The sequence below is a fragment of the Sminthopsis crassicaudata genome, chromosome 1 (genome assembly GCF_048593235.1).
Source record: "Sminthopsis crassicaudata isolate SCR6 chromosome 1, ASM4859323v1, whole genome shotgun sequence".
Classification (NCBI taxonomy): Eukaryota; Metazoa; Chordata; class Mammalia; order Dasyuromorphia; family Dasyuridae; genus Sminthopsis; species Sminthopsis crassicaudata.
In genome coordinates, this window is record NC_133617.1 from 581,393,834 (window position 1) to 581,409,173 (window position 15,340).

General features: G+C 34.3%; 1 protein-coding gene across 4 annotated transcripts in view; it reads left to right on the forward strand.

Annotated features, from left to right (window-relative positions):
* Positions 1-15,340, forward strand: part of POLK (DNA polymerase kappa) — a 102,635-nt gene that overhangs the window by 77,275 nt on the left and 10,020 nt on the right. For all 4 annotated transcript variants that reach the window (XM_074282293.1, XM_074282292.1, XM_074282294.1 and 1 more), the window contains exons 7-10: positions 1,258-1,411; positions 4,098-4,352; positions 8,683-8,807; positions 10,465-10,631. In XM_074282293.1, coding sequence (XP_074138394.1) covers positions 1,258-1,411; positions 4,098-4,352; positions 8,683-8,807; positions 10,465-10,631 — 701 coding nt within the window. The remainder of the gene's footprint in view (positions 1-1,257; positions 1,412-4,097; positions 4,353-8,682; positions 8,808-10,464; positions 10,632-15,340) is intronic.

The window sequence follows — 15,340 nt, forward strand, 5'->3', positions numbered from 1 at the left end:
CTCATTGTCATAGTGATTTAGTTTTTAAAGCCCTCTTCCTTAGAAGAATCAAAGTCTGCCTCTCTAACTTTCACTCTTGATCATAGATCTGCCATTTGTAGTTGTACAGAATATGTATAAGCCCTCTTTTTGTGACATATTGTAGAGAGCAATCAGATCCTGTCCTAAGATTGATTAAGAGACTAACCCTTCCCAACAAATAGTCACCTTTTTTTTTCTTAAAGCTAAAGGATCAAAATCTTATTTCAGGGCTTCATCTTGAAGTTATTTGAAAAGTTGAAAACTATGAATGAATACCTATAGATAGGCCTTTATCTGACTGTATTTGTCATCTAACAATCATCCTTGCAAAATTGGGAGAAGCTCCTCACATGTTGACTACAAGGTGATGAACAAACAATAGTAGGTCTAATTTGCAGAGATTGTGATTTGTTTTAATGACAGATGTACCAACACTAAACAGAATCACAGAGCCTTGAATGGTAGGTGATTTTTATATTATTCAGCATATTTTTTTGGGTCAGAGCCATAATTTATCATGAGAAACTGTGTGAAAAGTCCCTCTTCCAATGCAAATTGGCACCTGTTTTGCAAGTTACTGCTTTAATCCAGTGAATAACGAGCAACCCATCAAAATGACAAAAGATTAAATAACAATTATTTTTCCCTATAGTTCAACTTTAGATTCCCCCCATGTGTTTAATATGGTATATAAATATATAATTGATCCTACATATACGTTTCTCACTTAAACTAATATTTTGTTCTTCAAGATTTTATGTGTATTATGTATATATTTCTGTTCATACTTTAATTAAAATTCATTTATATTCTAATCAAATAGAATTTTCAGTTTTTGTTCCAAAGAAAAAGAGGTGAAGTTCATTTAATTTCTTTCACTAATTAAAATTGTATTTCTTAACTGTTTTCCCCTTGATCTCCAAACTACCAGATCTGAAATCAGAAATTTATTTGGATCCTTAATCACAACCAGATGAGTTGATAAAAAGGGAGCTTATAAAGAGGAAATAAAAGCTTTTTCATGGTCTTTTGATTTAATGATCTATTTTCAAGCAAAGGAAATTTTATATAAATGTATTAAATTAATTACTTATCCCATAAATCTAGGAACTATTGATTGTAAGGTCGTAATGGAGTTGCCATGTCAGACTTTCCTAATGTAGGTATCAAGTAAATGTGCCAGAGGCTTTTGCTACAGCAGCAAAATATAAAAAACTTTTTTGTGTATTTATCAAGGTTAGAGAAATTCTTGCCGATTATGATCCCAATTTTATGGCCATGAGCCTTGATGAAGCTTATTTGAATATAACAAAGCACTTAGAGGAAAGACAAAACTGGTCTGAGGATAAAAGAAGATATTTCATCAAAAGAGGAAACACTACAGAAAATGGTATGCTATTTATTGGAACTGATAACTTAAAAAAATATATTTTTTAATTGTCACTAGTATAGGTAGAGGTTAGAAAAGGCTCAGTTACATTTGGGAAATTGTGCAGTGCTTTAAGCCATCCTAGGTTACTCTCCGAAATAAGGTAAAGCAAAAACCAGTCTTTTTAATAACATTCTTTTAGTGATAGTGTTTGGTTTCAAATAATGAGATGTCACAGATCGTTAAAGAATTAAAATTTGGAAGATGATCTAAAGAGAAATGGAGAGAAATATCATGGGATATGTGTAAATTACTGCATATTACTGACTTGCTCAAAATAAAAGGTATAAAAGAGATCATATGATTGGAAAAGAAAGTAGACTGGTCATATAAAAATAGAGAAAAACAAATGGTCAGTCAGATTACACCACTGATACCCAAGGTATGTTTAAAAGCCAAAAAGAAGGCTTCCATTTTGTTAAGTAGACCCTCTGTAGAAGATATATGGGAAAATATGGAGAAAAGTAATTAGATGAGAAGGGATTGGTGGAAGAATTGTAATCTGTATTTTCAGAAGAAACATGCCAAATGATGAGAGCAAGATTCCATTGAAATATAGAAATAAAATATTTTTGGGATTAGGAAAGCAATATGTGCTGTATTTAAAAATAAATGTTGATTTCTTGACCTTTTAAATGTTCACTAATCTGTTTATCTAAACCTGATGGCTCCCCTGATCTTTATCACCAACTGCCTATCAAACATTTCAAAGTATATATCCAAGAAAAATCTCAAACTTAAAATGTCTAAAACTATACTTTATTATCTTTCACCCAAAAAAGCACTCCCCTCTAATAAACTTTCTCATTTCTGTCAAAGGCACCACCATCCTTCTAGTGTATCTGGTTTGTAATCTCAGCATTATCCTCAACTCCTCACTATCATCTACCCTGCATCCAATAAATTACCAGATTTTATCTTTTCTACCTTCTCATCCAGCCCTCTACTCTATTCACATCCTATCATCTGAGTTCAAACACACCTTATCTTTTTCCTAAATTGTCTTTGAGTTGTTCTTCCTATCTCAAGGCACACACTATTCCAGTCTGCCCTATACACTGTTGCCAAAGTAAGTGCCATCTGATTTCCAGCTCATATTTCAGTGGCATCCTTCTTACTTCTGGGATAAAATGTAAACACCTCTATTTAGTTGTTTTTGTTTTTGTTTTTTGTTTTTTTTTTCTGAGGCAATTGGGATTAAGTGACTTTGCCCAGGGTCACACAGCTAGGAAGTGTTAAGTGTCTGAGATCAGATTTGAACTCAGGTCCTCCGACTTCAGGGCCAAACACTGCACCACTTAGCTGCCCCTTCTCTATTTAGTTTTTAAAACTCTTTACAACCACTCTTTGCTGACTCATTAAACCTTGCTTTTCTTCCCAATATCCTACAGTCCATTCATAGTAGCCTTTTCTGTTCTTCACACACAACATTTCATTTCATTTCTTACCCATTTGTATTCTCTCTTCTCGGAATCTTAATGCTTCTCACTTAATTCTCATATCATCATCTTATGCAGACCCGTGTGTGTGTGTGTGTGTGTGTGTGTGTGTGTGTGTGTGTGTGTGTGTGTGTGTACCTGAGCAATTTGACAAGTTATTTAGGTAGAAACGTGTTATTTTTTTTTAATTTTTTTTTTTTTTTAGAAATACAAGGTTTTTATTGCCCACTAGGCTTTTCTGTGTGTCAGTAATTAAATTAATTATTCATATTACTATGGATTTAAAGTTCAGGACTTGGTACAATTACACAAGGATCTGTACTTTTATAAAGAAAAGAAAGATGAAAAAATTTACTTCCATGTCCCAGACTCAGAAATCCTTTGATTCCTTTTCTCCCTGTGCTTTACCCTCACTAAATTTATCATTCTTTTTTTCTATTCCATCTATTTTCCATTTTATCTCTGCCTTTTCACTTTCCTCTCCCTGTGGTTGATTGTATCAAAATCTTAATAACTCTATGTTTGAAATAGGATAAATTAATTTTAGAATCCTTTCTATCTATTGGATATGTCCTTAGCAAATGTATCAAGTTTACATACAAATAGTGATGTAAAAAGACTCCTAATAAATAAAAGAAATTTGATTCTTGCATTGTAACAGCTTTCTATGAGTTAGGAAAAAAAATTTTTAGTCATCTTTCTTACAAATACAATTGGCAGTTTATTTAATTAATAAAATTAGGTCATATACATATTGTCTTTTTAATTAGTTTTGGATTATTTTCTTCTAAAATTTAGCTTACAAAAATATTTTTTGGCCTTAAAACAAATGCAAATACAAGTCACATTTTAACTTAAGTGCCTAATTATAATTTCAAGGAAGAAAATATAGCCAAGATTTTTTGTGTTGTTGTCTTTTTAATATTTCTTAAGAATATTACCATTCAGGACTAAAACTTGTTTTCTTTTAGTTGGAATTTAATGATATATTTGCCCTAGAAGACTTTTCTCTCTAGGAAGAGCTTTGAATTTATGTAGGCTTTGTTGCAAATAGTTCTATAAAAATGGTTGAGCTTCCCAACTTGACTTGGAATGGGTTGGGAAACTTAAAATATCTTAATTTTTATTTTCTTTGTGGATTAATTCTTATACATTAATTATATATTTCCTTAACATGAAACTTGTTTTATTTCTTTTGCAAAATTCAGATAAACCAGAAACTGTCATATCAGGGGCACCAGAGTTAAATGAAGCTGCCCTATCCATTTCTCCTTTACTTTTTGAAGATAGCCCTCCTCATCTACAGCAACAAGAACCAGAAATTCCTTCCCATGTACACTTTGAAGAACAAAGAGATCCTCAAGTCCTCCAAAATTCAGTTATTTTTGGGACTTCAGCTGAGGAAGTTGTAAAGGAAATTAGATTCAGAATTGAACAAAAAACATCTCTGACAGCCAGTGCAGGTATGTGAGACCATTGTGGGGACTAATTCAGGGATTCTTTTCAGTATTGCTAAGTACAGGATGCTATTGGCATTCATATTTTTAATGTTGCTTCAAAATGTGGTTCATTGGTTAGTAGTCAGCCAAATTTCTGGCAGCTTTAGGCTTCCAGAATAGCCATAGGCCTAGATGTAAGTGAAAAGGTTTTTGAGGACAAAAACATAAGTATGAAAAAGCCATTAAGTCATAGTCCATCTCAGATATGTGTTAGACTGTGTAGTACAGTTGTAAGGGGGTTGGTCTTAGGATCAGTCTTCTGGATTCTAGTCCCAACTCTTAAGAGCTGGAGGATCTTGGGTAAATTGGTTAATTTCTCTGAGTTTGGTTGTCTTAATTGCCTAATGAAGATAATATTCCCATTCTGTTAGGATTCTTACAAGGTGCTAAGTCACTGGAATGGATATAATTAACCAATTTAGCATGGTACTTAACAATTCTCTAGTTCAGTAATGTATTTACTAGAATTTTATGAGATTCACACCTTTAAGAGAGCATACTTTTAAGGAGTACCCACAAGCCCATTCTCTAGGAGGATATAAAAAGCCAGGATTCAGTCAAGAAGAGGACTTCCCAGGAGAACTTCAGGGGACTTTGGAGGAGAGGACTTCGGGAGATTCAGGGCCAAAGAGAACTTTGGGAGATTCAGAACTAGGATTGACTTCTGGGAGATTCACAAGGCAGAAACCCATAATCCCACACTCTTGGAGGCAGAGGTAGATTCATTCCCAAATCTACCTTCATGCTGGCTGGAGACATTGGGAGGATAAGAGGCTGCAGCTGGCTGGAGACATTCTGACAAGAGCTCATCAGGGAACCAAGGAGAGAGATAGGCCTCTATTAAAGCTAGCCGGACCCCAGGAAAAGATTCAAAACTTTGAAGGACACAATAAAGGATCTGAACTTTAACTCCTAGCGGCATTTTGGGATTATTGAACTGAACTGAAAGGAAGGCTGCCTTCAGAAGTTCCCCAAGAAACCTGACCCCAAGAGAATGATTAAAATTTTAGAGAAACAGAACATCACAATTCTAAAAAGAGTTATTTTGAAAATAAGTATCCTGTAAACTTTATAGCTCTATATAAATGTGAAATTATAGTAGAATAGTAGTAGTAGTAGTAGTAGTAGTAGTAGTAGTAGTAGTAGTAGTAATTTAATGAATTTTATACACAATCTTTGGCAGTCAGTATTTTTCCCTTAGTCCCTTCCTTACCTCCCCATTCCCTTTTTCATAGCAGGAAAAACAGAAGCAGACCCACTGAATAGTTGTGAGAAATGACATTGAGAACAGAAATGAAATCAGACAAAAGACAGAAATATCCATTGCAGTGCCATAGTCCTCTAGGGCCATTGAATGTAGGGCCAAATAGCCCTGCATACTTCAAGATCCATTAAGAATATCACTGAATTGGCACCATATGCCAACTGTTTTTCATAATTAGTGAGTCATCAGGAAAAGGTCTATTTTGTAGTACATGCTCTGTTTACTTACTAAAGCAGGAAAGTATGTGACTCATTTTAGAAATATTTGCATTACAAAAAAGATACTTTTTGGTATTTAAAATTATATTCTTTATATACCTGGAAAATTCACCTCACCTAAGTATCTCCTTCCCCAATAGGGTCAAAAAAAATGAAAAACTATTCTGCTTCCATTATTAACTCTGAAGTTGGTCTTTAAAGGTCTCTTTCATCTCTAGGCATGAATCCAGATTCTGATTTGAACTTTAAATGAAAACAAATGTTTTTATTTTATCATAGTTTCTGTTATACAACATAATAAGATGCTATCTCATTTTCAAAATTGTAGCCAAGCTTGTGTTTTCATGACAAATATATATTTTATTTAATATCAACATTGTCAGTTGTTAATATTAAAATCTTTTTTTAACAGTCATATTTCTATAATGCTTTAAAAGTATGTGCCTCACAAAATTCCCTGGGGGTAGCTAAAGAAACTGAAGCTCATAGCTGTGAACATTACCTCATACAGCTAGTCTGGCCCCAAATCCAGACCCCCCTAATCCCAATTCAGTAGTCTTTCCTCTCTGCTGAGCTGCCTCACTAATATACCATTTTTCATTGTATTTGCTACAAAACATTAACATAAAGGCATTTTAGATAATAAAGTGTCTAGATCTTGAAAGTAATATCATACCATAAAAATAATATTAATAATAATAAATGCAATTCTTTCATTAGGCTGTGAGCTCCTTGAGGCCAGGGACTTTTTTTTTTTTTTTTAATTCCCAGTGCTTGGCATAATGCTTGGTACATAGTAGGTACTTTAATAAAAGCTTTTTGACTTACTTTGACTTCTCACATTAGATTACATTCTTTAGAGAAGACTAATTTTTTTTTTTTATTATATATATATATATATATTTTATAATATTATCCCTTGTATTCATTTTTCCAGTTTACCCCCCCTCCCTCTATTCCCTCCCCCCGACGACAGGCAATACCATACATTTTACATGTGTTACAATATAGTCTAGGTACAATACATGTGTGCGAATATCACTTTCTTTTTGCACAATAAACATTAGAATCCGAAGGTACATGCAACCTGGGCAGACAGATATTAGTGCTAACAATTTTCATTCCCCTCCCAGTGTTTCTTCTCTGGGTGCATCTACCTCTGTCCATCATTGATCAACTGGAAGTGAGTTGGATCTTCTTTATGTTGAAGATTTCTACTTCCATCAGAATACATCCTCATACAGTATTGTTGTTGAAGTGTACAGTGATCTTCTGGTTCTGCTCATTTCACTCAGCATCAGTTGATTTAAGGAAGACTAATTTTTTAAAAGTCATTAGTAAGTTGGATTATTGTGGAAAAGGCATTTCACCAAGTGAGGATTCTTTATAGTGTTGTGAAACAACCTTAAATGGCTGTTTGAAAACTTTGTTTATATTTGTGTTTTTCTATGGAAAGGCATAGTGGTCTCTTTTGAAAGCACTTTTGAAGGATCTCATTTGCAGATTTTTTGTGTGTGCTCCAGGCTTTCTAATACCATTTTAAGTCTCTATGGATAAGTGCCTGCAGTACTAGGTATTATGCTATGAGCTGAGTAAACAAAGAAAAGCAAAAGAGCAGCCCTGCTCTAGATGAGTTCATAGTCTAGTGGAGGAGACAGCATGCAAACATATATGTACATACAAATAAATATGAGATAAATCAGAGAGAAGGCCCTAGTATTAAGAGGAGGTAGGGTGGTAGTTGAGACTTAAAGGAACCCAGAGAAGTGGAAGATGACAGAGAGAAAAAAATGTACAGTCAGAAAGTGGGAGTCTTTTGTTCAAGGAACTACAAGGAAACCAGTATCCTTTGGTTGCAAATGTACTTTAAGATATGAGAGTATTTAATTTTCTTCTTATATGTCTCTTGCTCTGTGAGGTCTTCAGATTTTAGGATTAAAAAGTTCTTCCATTTTGAAAAGCAGGAAAACAACATTATCTCTAAGACATGAAAAAGAAATAAAGGTTTAGGTGTTATCAGGGTACTCTTGATACGACAGCTCTAAACTCTGACGGCTTCAGTAGTATCTCAATAATTCATCAGCACATATTAAACTTCTGTGTGCAGATCACTGCCCTAGGAATTTAGAACACAAATTCTAAATTAGAGGTTGTCCTTGGCTTTATGGATTCTAGCATAAGGATAAAACACAAACACAAACTGCTGTGATGCACAGTATCACATGACAGGTGCATTTGAGTTGCAAACTAAAATGATTTGTGTAGTTTCTGTTCCTCTCATTTCCCTCAGAATTAAAGTGGACTTTATGGAGTATTTGGTGTGACTATCAACAACAAACTAATCAGATAGAACTGCATAAGAGGCACCTTTTCGCTGAATAAGCATTTATCTTAAATCTTCTTTTGGGACTTTTTGAAGAAGTAGGAATGGAGCCAATCAGTCCTATTTATGTAGAAAGTAGTGAGTAAGCTAAAATTTAAAAAAAAAAAAAAAAAAAAAAAAAAAAAACCTCATAGTAAACAATATCAGAAGCTGCTAATAGATCTAAAATTACCAACATAGTGGCTTGATTGTTCTCCCATCTCTTAGAGATCAGTTATTAAAGAAATCAATTTAATTCCTTTTCTATACCCAGGCTTAAAACCACAAGAGGCGTTGAGAATATTCTCTATACAATCTCCGGTTTCTTAAACATTTTATATAGTTATTTTATTCTATAAAGATGGATTTTTATTACACATTTTTAGAAAGCTGCCCTCAATCTCTTTGATTTTTCTGAATTTTTTTTTTTTTTTTTTTTTTTTTTTTTAGGCATTGCTCCGAATACAATGTTAGCGAAAGTATGCAGTGATAAAAATAAACCAAATGGACAGTACCAAATTTCTCCTAACAGACAAGCTGTGATGGACTTCATCAAGGATTTACCCATTAGAAAGGTGAGGTTTCTAATATAAAATGTTCTAAATACTCATATACAAAATATATCTTCTGTATATTGCTTTAGAGAATAGATAGATAAATAGGTTGAGTACTGAATGTAATTAGTAGTAGTTCTCTCTTCACTGAAAATAGGATAGATGAAAAGGCAGATGGTAGGAAAAAAGTAGGCTGGGCTTTAAGAACTTTCTGACTGAATAACAGAATACTAGAAATAAGGTTTTTAAAATCTCCTCCATTATTACATTTTTAGAGTGGTATAAGAAAGACTCTACAATTATAAAAGCCTATAGTTTAAAAGATTCTGAGACAATAAGGATAATATTATAACAAATCCAAATTTATGACCCAGACCCAATTTCTTAAGGTCTGGAGAGCTTTGAGATAGACTATTGTTCTTTGGAGTTTCAAGTTAACTAATAAATAATAATTCTATTTATTGATTTATTTTCAAATAAATAAATCTCCACTCCCCACAACTGCTATTTAAAAAAAAAAAAATCCCCAAAGAGATAAAGTACCTTATCTTGGAAGTGAGTCCCTAAAAAAAGGGAAACACTTCTCTAGCTGAGTTTTTCCTGAGCTTCCAAACATTCTGGGACTAGTAGAAAAACAGTATGATGGTTAGAAGCATTTGAATCAGGTATCTGTCCCTATTACTTTAGTATAATCTTCAAGAATCAAGTGTATAGACAAAATTCTTCAAAAGTACATCATAAAGACACTTATCTGCTTCTAGAGAAAGAACTTATAAATATATATATATACATGGAATAATTTACATATAAAATCCTATTTGTGTCTAATGGTAGCCATTTCTATCCATGATATAACTTTATCATATATTTAAAAGGAATAACTTATAAATAAATTTTATAAACTAAAAGATAGCTTTGTTATATATTTAAAAGGAGTGACAAGTTATACATAATATATTTGTAGTTTCATGTGCAATCATCTTTTTTATTATATGATGTTATGGAAATGTTTGTTATTCGATAAGTTAAAAATAAAATTAATATTTTAAACCCATCAAACCCCTTATAGGTAATATATTTCCCTGAAAAAGTTGATTTACAATTTTAATCCAATATATTTATTAGAAAACAAAATGACAATTTTTCTTTCCTTAAAATGGATTAGCATTATGTGCTGCTATATACTGATCTCTCAGGCATTCCTGAATGTTAATAAAGTACTTTGCAATGCACAAAAAAAAAAGGGATTTTCCAAGTATTAATTACAGTTTTTATCTAACTAAATTTGGGTGGCTATTATATATGGACAGCGGTAAAGTATGAACCTGACTATGGCATAATGGAAAGGGTATTGAATTTTGAATTGGAGTGTCTAAGTTCAAATCCTGGCTCCTGGACTGTTTTCTGCTCTAGCTTTATGACTTAAGGTAGACATTTGGCCATCTGGGATTCAATTTGCCTGATTGGAAAAGAGATAAAGAGGAGACTCAAATAAACTAAATGATCTCTTTCTCAGCCCTGTGATGATCATGGAGGGTTGTGAGCTAAGTCTCATTACCTTATAGTCATATCTCCAGGGAATTTACCTCCAATCTTACTGTTTTGAAAATTTGTTTCAATGTTAATTGTTTAAGATATCTTCTCTCTACTGTTAGTGATAATATCAATTCTCTTTTAGGTTCCAGGAATAGGGAAAGTAACTGAGAAAATGTTAAAAGCACTTGGAATTGTCACTTGCTCAGACCTTTACCAGAAGAGGGCCCTACTTTCTCTTCTTTTTTCTGAAACATCTTGGCATAGCTTCCTTCATATTTCCCTTGGACTAGGTTCAACACAAATGGAAAGGTATCCCATACTTCTGTTCATTATATCTCTCTATGTGATGAATGGCAATGTCAACAAATGTGGTATTAGTTATAAAGTTTGTATTTGAAAAAATTCCATTAGGCCAGTATAACTGGAAAAGAAAGAAGGTAGCCTTAATTTAAAAATATATTTCTATAATTAGAATACCTACATCACCAGGAACGCAAATAGAAATACACTCTTATAAGGAAGGTTAAAAAATACAAAAGTGATAAAATTCCTTCCTTCTACCTTTCTTAAATTTCTACTCTTGCTTGGGGAAACAGTTTATTTATTGAAATTTGGGCACATTTCCGCTTTGGAAAAAATGAGATCCATTATTTAACTAGATGGAGATTTGACTATGAGCACAGGTTCATAGAACTGTTATGATTTAGTCTATGAAGTTTTAAAGGCTTAAAACCTTCATTTGCATTTTAAAAACATTGGTCATTGAGCATTTAGGAATTGCCTTACACAAGAAAAAAGAAAAGATATTTCTTGGCAATGGGAAGATTTTTCTGAACTGCTGCTTAGCAAAGTTAGGCAAAATTAGGAAATCAAATATACAGGAATGACAGTGATATAAATTAAAATTACACTAAAAGACAAGATTCTTAATTATTTGTAAAGACTAATCTTAGTCATGTAAACTGATGAAACCACAGCTTTCTCATTTCAGATCAGAGATCAGATGAATAGATGTGAAATGTGGTTAGCTAGTTGCTGTGCTTGTGAATTGAGCTCAAATGACTTTTTTTCTCATAAAAAGCATTGTCCAGTGGGAAGGAAATATAACTGTTATGTAAAAGCAAAAGCTAACAGTAAAACTTTAAAAATTACTAAAGAGAAAAGAGAAATTTCTTGGCTGGTAATTGTGCCTTTGGGATTTTCCTTCTAATTGACTTTAAAAGATCCATGAATCCTAGAAATCATCTTTGACTCTTCTTCTCAACCATCTTCCAAATCTTGATATTTCTAAATGTCTTTCATCAAGTATTCTTTTCTCCATGTCTACTGTTTTTATCCTAATTCAGGCCTTATTTATCTCTTTCCCAATCTTTTTTAATAGATTCCTCACTGATCCTGCTGCTCTCTTATTTCCTCTTACATATTGTTATGTTATTAATAATGTAATTAATTTTATTTATATATACATATATAAAGATATATTGCTCTTTTCTGAGAGACAGAGAGCACACATGTTATATAACTTTTTATCAAAAACAGTTTTTCTAAACATTTTAAGCTTCCTCATCTGAAATTCAGGGACTTCCACAACATGGTTTTATCTTACCTCTGGTTTTTTCTTGCATTTGCCATGCACCTATATATTCCTATAATGGGCCAGAACTCTGTACTTGAAACAAGGATTCTTACAAGGTACTAACTCAGTGGAATTGATAAGACAATAGTTATCTAGGTTAGCATGGTGCTTAATAGTTCTCTAGTTCAGTACATGTACTTAGTACTTAATATAGTTGTTCCAGATTGACACCTATTCTACAAGATTCACACCTACAATGATGTAATTATACTAGAGTATATAACCTGGGACAAACTCAGCAAGATTCATTCATTCCGTCTCACACCACCATGGTGGCAGGAACCTGTCCTCCTTCATTTCTTCAATGAGATCAAAGCCCATCTGAGCCAGAGACAGACTCGGAAAGGGACTGGAACAGATTCGGAGAAAACAAAGAACTGGAGGCTGGAGAACAAGCTCTGAGACAGACTTCAAGACAGAGACCATCATGGTGGTCCCCTGGCACCCCCCACAGAAAACAAAACATATTCAGGAGGATCTCAAGAAAGCTAGCCCAGGCCTCAGGCAAGGAAACAAGACTTTGAAGGAGATAATAAAGAATTTGGACTTTATCCCTGGTTATTCTTGTGGTGAAAGCTGGACCAGAGACCTCCAGAAAACCAACCAGAACCTTACATTTTGGTGTCTGAACATGGGGCTAAGAACCTACATCTATGACCCAGAAATAGGGTGAGTACTAAAATAGACAAGAAGGAAACTTTGTTAAGGGATAAACTAGTGTTTCAGCTGAAATGGGACAAATGTTTAGAAAGGAGACTTCTCCACCGCAAGGAAAGTGTGTAGAAAGCATGGTTAGACTAATAAAAAACCAAGGTTTGATTGTAACTTGACAGCAGATCATTGGGCTTTTAGAAATATTACAGTACTCATCTCCTTGGTTCTCTAAGGAAGAAGAATTAGCCAAACAAGTAGAAACTAGTAGGAGAGCAACTAGGTGAATATTACAATGATAATGGTCCTGATTCAATTCCTAAAGAAACATTCTATACATATAACTTAATACAATTGGCTTTAGGAAATTACATAAGTATTAGAATAAGGGAAAAGAAGAAAGTGCAAGAGGGAGAGGATATTGACAAACTAGGTAAAAAGCATGAAGAATTAGACAAGAAAGGAGTTAAGTACAAAGCTTATGAAATTAAGGAGTATGGTGCTTCACAGCAGGAGCCATTAGGGCATTTCTCATGCTCTGACCTACCCCCCTCAATTAACCCTTCATAGGTGGAGGGAGGAGAAGTGGGAGAGGCAGTGACACCAACAGCACCACCTATGAAGCATCCTATGACAAGATTACAAAAGGCACTGGTTAAAGCTAAAAAAGGACAGGATATATCTGATTTAAAAATAAATGCATACCCTGTTATTCAAGAGTTTGACTCTTCAGGTCAAAAAGGGAGAAGATACACTCCTTTTGATCTGAAAATAATTAAGGATTTGAAAAAGGATTGCACTCTTTTTGGGGCTACATCATCTTATGTTAAGATAGTATTAGATAATTTGGCTTATGAAATTTTAACCCCTAGTGATTGGAAATCCATAGCAAGGACATGTTTAGAACCTGGACAAAACTTGTTGTGGCTTTCAGAGTATAGTGAACTATATAGAATATAAGGCCAATGATATAGACAAACCCTAGTTAATATACAAGTCACCTTTGACCAACTAACAGGTAAAGGTCAGTATACAGACACTTTAGCACAGATTAATTACCCTTTGATAGCATATGAGCAAATTGCTGTTGCTGCTATCAAAGCATGGGGCTCCCTCCCAAGAAAACAAGATAGAGGGGAAGCCTTCACAAAAATAGAGCAAGGTCCAAATGAACCCTTTGCTTATTTAATGGGATGTTTGCAGACAGTTGTCATATAAATTATTGGTGAAAATTCAACAATAGGAATAATGATCAAACAACTTGCTAGAGAAAATGCTAATGAGGCTTGTAGAAGAATTATACTGGGACTATACAAAGATGCTCCTTTATAAAAGATGCTGTGCCACAGTGGGCACAAATGCCCAGGCTATAATGCAGAACATGGTAAGACAGGGTCCTTCTTGGCAAGGGACTTCCAGGGAGACTCATCAATGCTTTCAATGTGGTAAAATAGGGCATTTGGAAGCTCAATGTTGTCATAGAGATAGAGTGAGAAGACAGCGTGAGAGAACAAGACCCAAAACCCCATGTCCAAAATGCAATAAGAGCTTCCACTGGGTTTCAGAATATAGATTAATGCAGGGAAATGAGAGGCGGGACCCAGCTCCAAGACATCAAACAAAAAACAGGTGGGTCATGATGGCAGCCAGGTTTACACCCAGAGAGTCTTTAGAACTTCAGTACTCTGATATGATCAATCAGCAGAAAAGCAATCAGATGGCAGAAAGAGATTACAATTGGGGAGAATACAGGCTTTTTAACTCACCAGAAGGGCCATGTCCAGTGCAAGCAGCTCTAATTTAATTGCCAGATGATAAGGAGAGATTCAGAAAGTGGTGACTGGAAGGGACCAGATAGGTCAACTGTTTGGGGGAGAGGGTTTGCTTGTATCTCTACAGATGGAGAAGGAATCAGATGGGTGCCAATGAGCACCTTGAGAGAGACAGAAAAAGAGAAAAACCTCAAAACAAAGGAGAAGACATAAAAAGCCTCTGATACTAAAAGAGCATGGTTGATAATGAGATTCATACCTATGATAATGTAATTATAATAGAGGATATAAGCTAGAACAAACTCAGCCAAACAGATTTTTTCTATCTCTGACCTTTGTGGAGGCTGGAGGTTGGAGTACAAGCCCTCAGACTGAGTGAGACAGACTTCCAGACAGAGACCATTGTGGTGGTGGTCCTGCTTCCCCCACAGAAATCAAGACACATTCAGGAGGATCTCAAGAAAGCTAGCCCAGGCCCCAGGCAAGGAAACAAGACTTTGAAAGAGATAATAAAGAATTTGGATTTTATCCCTGGCTATGCTCCTGGAGATTACTTTGCTGAAACAAAGGCTAGTCCAGAGACCTCCAGAAAACCACAAAACCTTTCATATTCCCTACTCTGTCTTCAAACTACATGATTTGCTATTTCTCTGGAATGCCATACAGGTTTTTTCTGCTACTGTGATTTTGCTCAGGATGTTCCATATCTTTATTCTAAAATGCCTTTCCTTCCCACAGTTTTTACCCTAAAGCTCAAATGTTATTTCTTCCATAAAGCTTTTCCTGTTTAATCTCAAAATCCTAACAGAAGTAATTTCTCAGTCTTCTTTATCCCTATCATTCTTTGTATTTCTGTTTATTATAGCTTTTGTGCATTTTTGTTAACCTTTCATTTTCTTCCCCATTTTACAACCAAAGAAAATCTTAGAGAGGTTAAAATGACTTGTTCGTAGTCACAC